The sequence below is a fragment of the Mastigoproctus giganteus genome, chromosome 4 (assembly GCF_048544385.1).
Source record: "Mastigoproctus giganteus isolate SK-2022 chromosome 4, ASM4854438v1, whole genome shotgun sequence".
NCBI lineage: Eukaryota > Metazoa > Arthropoda > Arachnida > Uropygi > Thelyphonidae > Mastigoproctus > Mastigoproctus giganteus.
Window position 1 is genome coordinate 144650501 of NC_143578.1, and position 13188 is coordinate 144663688.

The 13188-nt window shown below is 40.2% G+C and overlaps 1 protein-coding gene across 7 annotated transcripts in view; it reads left to right on the plus strand.

The window, feature by feature from the left end:
* Positions 1 to 13188, plus strand: part of LOC150087109 (protein O-linked-mannose beta-1,2-N-acetylglucosaminyltransferase 1-like) — a 637681-nt gene that overhangs the window by 363813 nt on the left and 260680 nt on the right. For all 7 annotated transcript variants that reach the window (XM_090372960.1, XM_090372959.1, XM_090372965.1 and 4 more), the window contains one exon: positions 3956 to 4069. In XM_090372960.1, coding sequence (XP_090229086.1) covers positions 3956 to 4069 — 114 coding nt within the window. The remainder of the gene's footprint in view (positions 1 to 3955; positions 4070 to 13188) is intronic.

The window sequence follows — 13188 nt, forward strand, 5'->3', positions numbered from 1 at the left end:
TCTGGTGAGTATGGGCTTGGCACACCCAGGGTCCTGAGCTGGACATCATCATTCTTCTCTTCCTTGGCAATTCCCTTCTACGTCTCTCTCTTTCAGGGTAACTTAGAAATTATTATTTTTTGGCTGGTGCAGCAAAAGCCTCAGGCTTCTTTGCGCCATCTCTCTCTCTCTCTCTCTCTCTCTCTCTCTCTCTCTTGCCTTGTACAGCATTAGTCTTAGGCATAATAATAATAACATTTATCTTCATTCCATACTTCAGTGCTTTCTTATTTAGTCGTTTGATCATTTTTCATTTTTTGCAGCATAGCAGGGCAACCTGCTTCTGTTGTTGTTGTTGTTTGGTTTTTAGGAGCATTAGCAGCTAAAGTCATATTTCTCTGGGGATATGCAGTGGTCATTCCCTAAACTTTCTGCAACCTCCATATTTGGTGGTCACGGGCTCGAACCCCGGTCTAATCAAGAAGCGTGTGCTACGCACTGCTGCTCCTGCCCACCTGGCTACGGAGGCGCCAACATCCTGCTAGCATGGCCTGATCATATGCAAACTTAATAGCCTGTATGTACTTTTCATCTATTTTAACCACCACTTCTTATTCCCAAGTGCCTCGTTTATTATCATTTCAGCAGAAGCATTGAACAAATTAATTAATTAATTAATCGGATTAATTCCATCAAAATATTGATTAAACATTACATCAGTTTGTAAAACATATATTACAGTATTTATAGAACGGTATACCAAGGGAATCAAATGCCAAATGAAATTTAATAAGAATATGGAATATAGTAATAGTAATCATGGCATGTGATGCAAGAAAGCAAGCATATGAGCTTATGTAGCATCAGCCAAAAAAAAAAAAAAAAAAAAATTTCACACAACCATTCCCTTTAAATGTTTGTGCAGTTCCTCCTTAAATTTATTTAACCTATCAACTTCCACAACGACAGATGGAAGTTTGTTCTAGCAATTAACCACCTGCTGGCTAAAGGCAAATTTCCGCACATCTATTTTACAGCTGTATTTCCTCAATTTGAATTTATTCCCCCTTAGGTTCGTAATCTGAACAAGTGGAAGAATCCCATTAGAATTCAGCATGCTCAACCCATTCAACGTCTTATACACCTCAATCAGATCACCTCGCAATTGCCTAGTCTCCAGCCGCTGCAATTTGCAGAACTTAAACCTCTCTTTGTAAGAGGTTCCCTTCATTCCCCTCACCAGTCTTGTTGCCCTTCTCTGTACACGCTCAAGCAAATCTACATCCTTCCTAAAATGAGCCCGCCAGACCTGTATGCAGTACTAAAGGCGTGGCCTGACCATTGCCTTATACAGAGGGATAATCACCTCCTTTTCCCTGCTAGCAAAATTCCTGTATATCATTGACAAAACCCCATGACCTGCTCTTGCAGCCTGTCTTCATTGTTCAGAAAACTTCATATCTGACTGCACAATTACTCCTAGGCCTTTCATTTTCTGGCGCCTCCGTAACCAGGTGGGAAGGAGCAGCAGTGCGTAGCACACGCTTCTTTATTAGACTGGGGTTCAAGCCCGTCACCACCAAATACGGAGGATGCGGAAAGGTCAGGGAATGACCACCGCATATCCCGGAGCAATATGGCCTTAGTTGCTAATGCTCCTAAAAACCAAAATAATAACAACATAACATAACTTTCATTTTCTACCGCTGTCAATGTAGTACCACACAGATGGTACGTTCCTCTGGGGTTACTTTTACCCATATACAGTACTTTTGTACTGCATTTGTCAATGTTAACCTTCAGTTGCCACTTCTCAGCCCATCTTCCCAAATTTTCTAGTTCCTTTCGCAGTAGCACACTGTCATTAACAACCCTGCCAACCTTTGTATCATCTGCAAACTTCGACACTAAGCCTGATATACCTTCATCAATATCACTGATAAATATGCAAAACAACAGTGGTATTCAGAGTAAAAGTATACCTATAGAGCCATAAGGCTAAGTATTTAAGTAACCTAAGTTGACCTTCATTAAGTAACCTTCATTGTTATACCCTATAATTAGACACATCATTTATAATAAAATACAATAAAATAATATAATAATAAAATGATGAAGCAAATTACTTATAAAAGGATACAGTGAATGGTGCAATGGCGAGGGATGACACCACACAATACATCCTATCAATAATTTTCTAAGTCTATCTGTTTCTGTTTGTTTACCTAGGTTTGCCTAGGTTCAAATACTCTAAAATTGGATATTTTACAGCAAATTGGCAGAATAACAGCAAGCCCGACAGATAGCAGTGAATAAAAAATAATGAAAGTGAATGCCAACTAATAATTTTCTTATAGGTTTATTTATTAGTGAAAAGGAAAGACTTTTGCTGAATTAAGGTGAAAAGGAGGAGGAGGAGTAAGGATAGCAATAGTACCTCAATTTCTCTCCTTACTCCTCCTTTTTGCCTTAATTCAGCAAAAGCCATTATTTTTCACTAATAAATAAACCTATAAGAAAATTATTAGTTGGCACTCACTTTCATTTTTTTTGATTCACTACTATCTGTTGGGCCAGCTGTTATTCTGGCCCAACAGATTATTCAGTTTGCTGCAAAAATATAACACAGTTTGTATCTATAATTTTAGAATATTTGAACCTAGACTAACTGGCAAATAGCAAACAGAAACAGATAGTCTTAACCGATTATTGATAGGGTATATTGAATGGTGCTAACCCTTGTAAACGTACCATTCAGTGTATCCTTTTATCAGTAATTTGCTTCATCATCATTTTATTATTATTATTATAATTATTTTATTGTATTTTATTATAAATTATGTGTTTAATTATAGGGTATAACAATGAAGTCCAACTTAGGTTACTTAAATACTTGGCCTTATGGCTATACTTTTACTCTGAATACCTATATTCTTATTAAATTTCATTTGGCATTTGATTTCCTTGGTATACCATTCAATAAATACTGTAATATATATATATATATATATATATATATATATATATATACACAGGGTGTTTCAAAAGTGATGGTCAATAATTTAAAGGTGAACTGGACTACAATATGCAAAAAAAGCCTAGTAAACATTGGTCCTTAAGTGAATCGTTTTAAGAGATATTGCACATTTCTAGTTGAGATTCACCACTGACAAAGTGAACTGTACAGAGTTGGGATCCACCACTGACTTGTTTGTTTAGGTTAGGTTATGCTCATTCTCTCCGTTTCGCCTCTCTCAATGCTCTGAGATGTAGCAGGCACACCAGTACTTGTCAAAGGATAGTCAACATGGAAAGAGGTTACAGCAACAAAGAGTATGCAGACATGCACTCCATGTATGGTAAGCCAATGGCAGTGCACTCGAGGCTGCACATTTGTACAAAGAAGCATTTCTCCACCAAAGGCAGGCGCACATTGTACGAAGAAGCATTTCTCCGCCGAAGGCAGGTGCACCCTGATGAATGTGCGCCCAGCAGGTGCACATTCATCAGGGTACATCAACGCCTTGGAGAACATGGATGCTTCACACATGAAGTATGAGCAGGTAAGCCCAGAAGCATAACACCTGATGTTGAGGAAAGGGTGTTAGAAAGAACATCCTGTAACATGTAACATCTGTAAAATCCTGTGGTGTTGAAACCAAAAATTAAAAATATATTATCTTATGTTTAATAAAATCACCCATAGTGAAGAATTCACAGCTTTTTTGCTAAACTAGTGCTCCCATAGCCAGTGGCGAATCTTAACAGAAAATGCATTATCTCGGAAACTGGGACTTTTTTGCTTATTTTAGTTTGTACTTTTCACCTTTAAATTTTTGAAATGCCCTGTATATGTGTGTATTTGTGTGTGAACTGTCTGTAATTAGTTAATCTTTAATGATTGAAGTTACCCATCAAATATAATAGAGAAGTATTTTTGTTATGATATGTTTATATGCTTTATTTTTTTTTTAAGGGAAGTGTAATGGCTCAAAGAATGTTTGATACGTACTCTCCTCATGAAGACGAAGCAATGTCACTCTTCTTGAACATGGTATCTGATGGTCGTATACTTATCTTTACAATCAAGGTAATAGAAAGTCACAGTGTCATTACATCTAGATTTCTTATTGTGTGTTCGACATTAATTTCAATAGTTATTTAAGCCATAATATGAGAAAAGGTGTGAATATACTTGGAATATAATTGCTTCAGAGCTATTCTAAAATGAATGCATTTGACTGTGCTAGCTGTGAGGTAGCTGTAATGTGTAACAATTGTGGTCAGCACAGTGGCTATTACTGTCTTTCTTCCACCCTGTGTGGAAAAAGCTTGCGTTCCCATTCCCTTCAGAAACTTATGGGATTTTTCATGCTGTTGCTAAGTTATTTGTTCTTAAGCAAAGATTACCTAACTTTTTTATTCCTGGCAGGGGAGAACTGTGGACATGTGGGGGAACTATAGCTTTTCATCTCAAATAAGCAAGTCAATCCTTAAAGTACTTAAAATTTACAGACAATTTATTGAAACCTTTTAGTTTCAGCCAGTCCTCCTATAAGAAAGCTGGAGGATGCTAGGATTGTAACTTGTATTCATAACCACTTCCTTCTATCATGCAAACTGAAAGGGTTTGCATGACAGAACCGTAGCCAGGTGGGCAGGAGCAGCAGTGCGTAGCACGTGCTTCTTGATTAGACTGGGGTTCAAGCCCATGACCACCAAATACGGAGGATGTGGAAAGGTCATGGAATGACCACCGCATATCCCCGGAGCAATATGGCCTTAGTTGCCAATGCTCCTAAAAACCAAATAACAACAACAGCAAACTGAAAGTAAGCAAAAAAAAAAAAAAAAAAAACACAGTTACTATCATATACGTGTGGAAATAAAATTGATTTTCGGTATATATACAACTGAAATTAAGTAAGGATTTCATTTAATATTAATAAATCAACATTTAGAATTATCAGATCAAAATATTTGATTAAGCAAGAAATACCAATTAATATACTATTCCACTATGATTATTATTTATTATGATGGTAGTTATGTTTTAATAGAATAACCTCTGAAGGAAACAACTCTTTTAAAGTCATAATTAGGAAAATATTTATCAATGTGGAATACATGCATTGTTATAATACATTTATAAGCTTAATGCATTATATGCATTCATTTCCTTTATAATGATTCTGAAGGCAAAATGAGAAACATTTAAATATAAAATCCTGTTTTATATTTAAGAGAGAGAGAGAGAGAGAGAGAGAGAGCACGTTTTGACAAAATCATACTATTGGTTGAATAAAGTGTATATTTTGTTATATAAACAACTTAAAAGAAATTGGTGTTATTAATATTCATTTAATCAAAATTAAGTGAATAACACAATAAAAATCGAAACTTATTAAAAGTGCAAGAAAGATATATCAAAAATTCATTCATCTTAACTTGTAAGAATTCTAACTTCACATCTAACTTATAAGAAGGAGAAAATCATATTTTCTCCCTAAACTCCTTAACATCAATTTCCCCTCAAATTTTTTAACAAAAATGCCGTGCCAACCTTTGTGTCATCTGAAAACTTAAACAATAAGCTTGATATATCTTCATGAATATCATTAATAAATATGAAAAACAACAGTTGCCCCAGCATTTTGAACCCTGATAGACTCCACTAATAACATTAGTCCAACAGGCAGTGACTGTGCATAATTGCTCCCTCTTCTCTTTGTCAACCAATCCATTATCCATAGCAGTAACTTTACCCTAGTGCCAAACTACTCCAATTTGTATAGCAGTCTTTTACGGTAAAAGTATCAAAAATGTTTCTGCAATCTGAGCATGTAAGGTAAAAATTATATTTTGCATCCAGTTCCTTTGTTACTGCATCACAGTATTCAATTGCATTGTCAGACAAGATTACCCCTTGAAAGTTCCATGCTGTAACTGTATTACTGTTTAGTGAGACAGTTGTAGTTATGGCTCCTACTTCTTTACATTACTTCTTTAGCCAGTGACTTCATTATTTTCCCTGGATAGAAACTATTTAGAATAAAAACTAGCAAGCCTTGGTTTTCAATTTTGAAATCTAAGAAAGCCGTGGCTGATCTTGTGAAACTTAAGACTCACAATTGAAAAATTCCTTACTTTTGGGGTTTATGCTACCAAAATTTATCCTTCCTTTTCTGCATCCAACCCAAGGAATGGCTGTACATTATTTGTAGAGCTTTATAGCAGAGCAGTCAATACTGCTCTTGTTCAAGAATTGTTAATGTTACTGGAAGATTCTATCAGGGAAATGGGTAACAGAGGAACTAGTGTGTGTTTGCCAGGAGAAACAATTGCTAATGTTACCAACAGATTGTCAGATTTTAAGGGAGGTGTATAGAGAGCATTATTATTCATGGGAGGACATGATATTAAACAAACATGACCCGATTATTCGTTGGATAAATATAAAAATGCTGTGAGTTAAGTTAGAATGTGTCTGTGCCTGCCCAGACAGAAGAGGGTTTATATGCAGCAAAGCATTGTGCATTAATTCAAGAATTTAAGGACTCTTCAGGGCTTTTTTTTGGGGGGGGGGAATTTTTATGCATGGCCTGCACTTTGAAGGAAGAAGGAAGCAGTTTTGTGCACACAGTATTCATTTAAATAAGGTAGTGCAAGATTTTTGTCAGTGCTATTGAGGGTACCTTAAGGCTTCAGAGAAATTGCTAGTTAGGAGGGAGAGGGGTAATATAGATGTGCATTTATCTGATGATATGGGTCAAAGTAATGCTTGCACCCAATATCAAGAATTCCTGTTTGTTGCTGTAAGAGCCAATATTGGCAAGATGTTCTCAGGGTTTCAAGTGAGGTTTCTTCATTTTTCAAGTGAGCAGGAAGATAAAGCTAGGAAAACAAGCCTAAATAACATCAAGGTGTGTGTCAGTGTGGTCAACTGTAGAAGAATATTTAGTCTTATTTGTGTCTAGAGTAATGTCAGGAGTGTCGATAATATGAGTGAATTTGAACTCCTGGTTAGGACAACTAATGTTGACATAATAAGGCTAACAGAAATGTGGTGCCACCTAGCAGTTGGGGATGATACGTTCCATTATGGTATGTATGATTATTTAGGAAGAATAGGGAAGATAGAAGGAGTGGTGGGGTCATGCTTCTTATCAAAAGTGGCCTGAGCATGAAAAGTGCTTTTGTCGAGTCAGAAGTTATGCCTGCCAGCATAGATATGTGTGGTGTGGTAGTTGGAAGCAAAGGTACAATGAGAGAGGGAGTAATCTACAGACCAGAAGATTGCAAAGAATATGACAAGGCTCTCTGCATTCAGATTGAATGAGCAAGCATGTGTGAAAGTCTTACAATGAGTGATTCAATCTGCCCCTAATTGATTGGAATAGTGGGAGGGAAACTCACCATGGGAACAAAATTTTTTTAATAAACTAGCGGTAAGAATTTTATAGAAATTTTTTTTTAAAATACTGGAGGTAAGAATTTTGTAGACCTCATTATTACTCACAAACCAGATGACACCACAAGGCTTACAATAGAGGAAACAATGGCCGGTTGTGATCATATAGTGGACATAGTGTTATTGGTATGTGGTTCCCGTGGTTTCCCACATATCCGCGTTAAGTACTCTGTTAACATAGCAAAGCCAGTCAATGTGGGTTATGTGTGAGTAGTGTGTTGTTTGACTGGCCTCTTCATTACTGGGAGGCGCGATCACCAGGAAGGAGCCTCCCAGAATCCGTCCACTGGCACGAGGAGCTGGACCAGGGAGTAAAAGACATCTGGCGGGTCGTCGTCCACACTCCTGCAGAAGCGAGAGTGGGGAAGGCCAAAGAAAGAGCAGAGAAGAGACAGGTAAGATAGCGGGGGATGAGAGAGCGTAGGCATCCTCCCAGGCAAAAAGGAGCAGGAAGAGTGCTAGATGCAGTTGTGGGAGTCCTGGAGAAGGACTGTGGATAGGAAGAAGAGAACAAGTAAAGTTCAAATTAAAGAGTCCAGGATCATCACAATTGAGAATCACGGAGCGGCGTCGGCAGGGCTGGCCTCAATTTTCAATTTCACGACTGGAAGTTTCCGGTGCTGGGTATCAGTTGCTGTGTGGAGGAGGTTATCCAGGAGTAGTGTTCAGGAAATGCAGGTGATGCCAGTGATTATGAAAGACCTCGTTTGCATAAGTGGTTAGTGCACGGAAAACATCGTTAGATTCCAGTAACTTGGTTTCTGGCCAAAGTGATGTAGTGTGGAGGTCTAGGAGTAGTTGGATTCTTAGGTCTAAGTATATGTTGCATGAGTGCATCACGTAATCCCAGTCTTCAGGTTCTCCGCAGGTACAGAGGGCATCCTCGACTAGGCCGAACTCTAGAAGGCGTCTCTTGAAGGATCCATGGCCAGTTAATAGGAAGAAAGCATAGACGTTTGGGAAGAACCAAGTGGAACGTTGTTTGTTGATGTAGGTTACCTCGGGGAGGAAAAGTTTAGTAGTTGCACTAGTTGTGGAGTTATTCCAGCGGGTTTGCCCTAAGTTTATATCAATTCTAGCCACACACGTTTATGTTCCTGTTTGATGTTGGTATCGGTACGGGTTTGAATAGCGAGGAATTCAGCTTCCTTATTCTTCTTGATGGCATGAGAGAGTCCGATAAAAGCGACGTGGAGGTCCAAGGGGAGGCAGCCTGTTAGTAGCTGTAGGGCGGCACTTGATGTCGTTCTACATGCGCGGGTCATTTGTAGTAGCATGAGTCATTGAATTTGCTGAATTTTATGTTGAGCATGCACTAAAGTCATTCAGTGGTACCATACTGCAGCTCCATATGGGACAATTGGTATAAATACTGCTGAGTATAGAAGGCGTTGAGTTGGTCCTTTAAGACCCTAGTCCTTGCGGGTAAAGCGTGCTAACATAGTGATGTAATTTTTTATCTTTTCTTTGATAGCTTGGATATGGGGGATGAAAGTTCTCCTGTCATCCAAAATTACTCCTAGGTACTTCACTGATTGGTAGTTTTTCAGTGGACGGCTATTAAAATGTATGGTAGGAGGTCTGGAGAAGTCCAGTTTGCCTTTTAATAGGAGGGTTTTGCTCTTCTCAGTGGAGACTGAGAGTTTATTTTCCATGGCCCATATGGACAGAGTAGAGAGAACAACCGTAGCCTGGGTTTCTATGGTGGCGCGAGTGGGGCCCTTGATGATGATAATAACCATGTCGTCGGCGTAAGAAAGCTGAGTAGTGTGTGGGTAGTCCCTCAGGAGCCAGTTGTCGAGTATCATCCAGACAGCTGGCCCCAGGATGGAACCCTGGGGACAGCCTCGGGTTAGATGTCGGGTGATGCAGTGATATTTTGTTTTGATGCTGACCTTGCGGTTAGAGAAGTAGCTTTTGAGGCAGTGGTAGAAATTCCAGGTACAATTAGAGACTCTGGCCCTCTGAAGAACGCCCGGCCACCACACTGTGTCGAAAGCTCCTTTGAAGTCAATGAAGATTGCCAGTACGTAAGTTGCATCCGACTGTTCTGCAACTTTGAGGGTTTTGGGTAGAGCAGCAATTGTGGAGCACCCTTGTTTGAATCCAAATTGAAGCGAGGATGCCAAACCACTGGCTTCATATCGGAGTTGGAAGCGAGAGAGCAGCAGTCTCTCAAAAACCTTGCCGAGAATGGGAAGCAGCGCAATAGGGCGGTATGCCTTGGTGGTACCTGTGGGATCCTTAGGTAAGAGCCTCAGGTTAGCATGCTTCCAACGTGATGGAAAATTACCCTCATTCAGACAGGTGTTGAAGAGCTGAAGAAGTATCGTTGGAGCTATGGCCCAGAGACGTTGCACAGTCTCGCCTTCAATAAAATCCAGACTAGGAGCTTTACCTTTTTTGATTTTTTTTAATTGCTGCATCGACTTCCTCCTCTGTGAATGGTTCCTCCATAATATCTAGCTGGAAGCTTGAATTTTGTACTGCTATCTTCCTGTGGATGTCAGTATCAGAGTTGGTGTTGTCCTGATATATTAGTTCATCCAGAATCTGGTTGATTGTATCTTCCCAGTGTGTAGTCTCAGATGAATCATCAGAGCGGACAGAGTGTATGACATCCGTGGATCCCAGCTTATTCCTCACGAGTTTATGGACTAAACCCCACGGATTCCAGTTCCCCTCAGTTTCGACAAGGGAACGCCAGGAGCTCTGCTTGGCATGGTAAATTTTGTTAGTATATTCACGGCGGACTGCTTTGAATCGGTCTCTATTCTGTTCTATGATGTGAGCAGGTTCAGTCCTTCTCTTGCGTTGGTACTCTTTGCGAGCGCGCTTCAGAGAATTGCACAGGTTAGTGAGTTCCTGCGACCACCATGGTACAGATCTTGGGTTCCTGAAGCATTTTTTCATGGACGCTTTGAGAAGCAGACTCTGCACAAAGTCTATTTTCTGCACACTGTTCATTGATTGGTAGAAGTTGCTAGCTGGGTCATGAAGAACATCTTGAATTACATTGTCAAACTGGTCCCAGTTTGCTGTTTTAGTAGAGAATCTTACAATATCCTGGATAGACACTTGGCTGGGGAGGGCAGAATCAGTGACACTGAAACGATAAGGCAATGGTTGCTAGTAGTGGTCGTGTCATGCAACTGCTAATGAAGGAGTCTATTGCGAAGAGAAGTAGTAGTCAAGTGTGATGTCCAGGTTAGACTCTCCAGTTCCCGAAGAGTAGGTGGTTGGTTGTCCTGGTCTGTTGATTATTTCAAGGCCGTGTGAGGCAATGAATTCATCTAACATGTCTCCTCTTGCATCGGTAGAGGTGTTGAACCATTGTGTCGACTGGGCATTCGAATCTGCTGCTATAATGACATCAGTGTTCTCCAGGTGGTCAAGAGCTTGTTCCAGTCGAGCTATGTGTGGGAGGATATCTGTACCAAATTGGAAATATGCTGTTAGGACCACAATACGGCCGAAGCTGCCTTCTATTGTAGCCCCTGCTAGGTGGGGGGTGTGCAGAGTGATTCTATCTGTGTTACTACTAGGTCTGGATTGCAGACGATGATAGCAGCGAGGCACAATTGGTTTGTCGTCTGGATTTTCCTGAAAGCCAAGGGGTAACCAGAGACCCTTCCATGGATGCAGTAAGGTTCCTGAAGCAGAAGAATATCTAGATTCACCTCGTCCATTAGAAGATGAAGCTGTGTTGCCACTGAGATGGATTTTTGGCCATTGATCTGAGCTATACGAAGACTGGGAGAGGGGGGGGGTTAAGCATCCTATTTTCCATAGTTAGTCTTATTGCGTACTATATCTGCTGCTCTTCTATATACAAGGCACGCTCCATCCCACACAGAGTGATCGTAGGGTTTGTTAATTGCTTTGCAATTTGAGCATTTAGGAGGTGAGGCTTTGTTGGGACAGTCCTTGTAGAGATGCTCTGCCTCAGCACAATGTCCACATATTGGTTGTTTTTTAAAGAACTTAGCAGAGGTGTGCCCATAACCAAGATATTTGTAGCATTTCAGGACTGGCACAAAATCTCTGAATCTGTGGGATGACCAGCCCAGAAAAATTCTATCCTGGCTGTGTAGGAATCTCCTTATCCTGGGGGACACTTCTATAACCCAATTAAGTCGACCACAAGTCCGTGCATTGGTGGAAAATTGAATTTTCATCTCATTAATGGCTTCTTCTTTGCTCATGGATTCAAAGAGATTTCTGTTATACACTTCCTCAGTAGGTCATCTTTTTGGATTGAACCATCTACATCAAACACAATTAAACTTGGCCCCCTGAGTTTAGGGGTTTCAAAGACTTGATCTTTGAAAGACTTGATCGCTGCAAGACTTGATCTGTTCTAGATCTGACTTAGTGGCTGCTTCCAATATTATCCCTTTGTCGCGAATTTTGCGAATGCTTTTGATTTGGAGATTGTCTAATTTTGGTTTTATCTTCTTTAGGACGGTGTCCTTCACTCCATCGCTATCTGGGATGTTGCACCCTTCTCTAGCTTTTATAATCAGCATATGCTTGTTCTGTGTGGTGGGAATCTGAGGTAGTTTGAGCGTGACACCATAAGACAACTGGTGCCGAGTATCTTCATCAGACACTTGGTTGGAGGGTAGCCCGGTATTCAGAGCTGCTATATTTTTTGATTACTTTACATAGGGTTTTATTAGTTTGTTGGAGTTGGGCATTGGTGGCCTTCAACTGTTCATTTTCTGTAATGACCTCATATAACATGTTCTCTAAAGAGCCCCAGCAGCGCAAAATTTGTAATGATACGGCTCTGGTGATTTTGCTGTTTTTGCTACAGAGGCAGTATTCCATATTGCGCCTCAGTTTGTGCATAATTTTAAGGTTGGGAAAATCTTTGCTGAATAAATTTGGCATTTCATCCCATTCCTCTTCATCCTCCCATTGTTTAGGGGGGAGTGAACTAGATGCTTTGGATCTTTTGGGAACCTTTTTCTTGAGGGGAGGAAGTCTCTTCGTGGATGCTGCGGGAGCACAATCGCTGTTCCCCCCATTACATTCGGCATCGTCGCCGCCGGGAGAGGAGAAGCCTGTTGTTTCGTGGTCCGAACTTTGTTTCTAGTCATCGCGATCGAGGAGGGAACCCCCTCCAAGTTTTTTTCCCCCAAGGACTGGTGCGGTTGCCTGCAGGAGCGCAGTGAAGCTCTACGATGTGCATTTCCTTTTCCAGCCATCATGCAGAGCTATAGGCAGCACATGCAGTTGTTCGTTGGAAGATGAAGAAGGATACTGCAGTAGTTAAAGGTAAAGGCACAGGTTTTAATTTCAGAAAATAGTACTATAGCCGTTTAAGACACTACATCGCATCTATCATTTGTGCAGATTTTAGAGGGAGGGTGAATATATTAGAATTATGGAATACCTTTATGGCAATAATCACAGAAGCTAAGAATGCATTATACTATTAAGAAAATATATGCACTGCTTTCCCAAGATGGATGAATATGGAGCTGACTAGTCTATTAGAGCAGAAAAAGATGGCCTGGGAAAGAAACAAAGCAATGAAAGGTACTGGGGCCTTCAAGAGCTACGAGGTGATCTGCAGTAGTACCACAGAAAAGGTTAGGGCAGCCAAAGCTGAGTATGAGAAAGCACTGGCTGAGAGAACAAAGCATTAGCATTAGCATTTGTAGAGGCATATGATGCAAGAAAGCAAGCTTATGCAGCATCAGCCAAAAAAAAAAAAAAAAACCCACTCC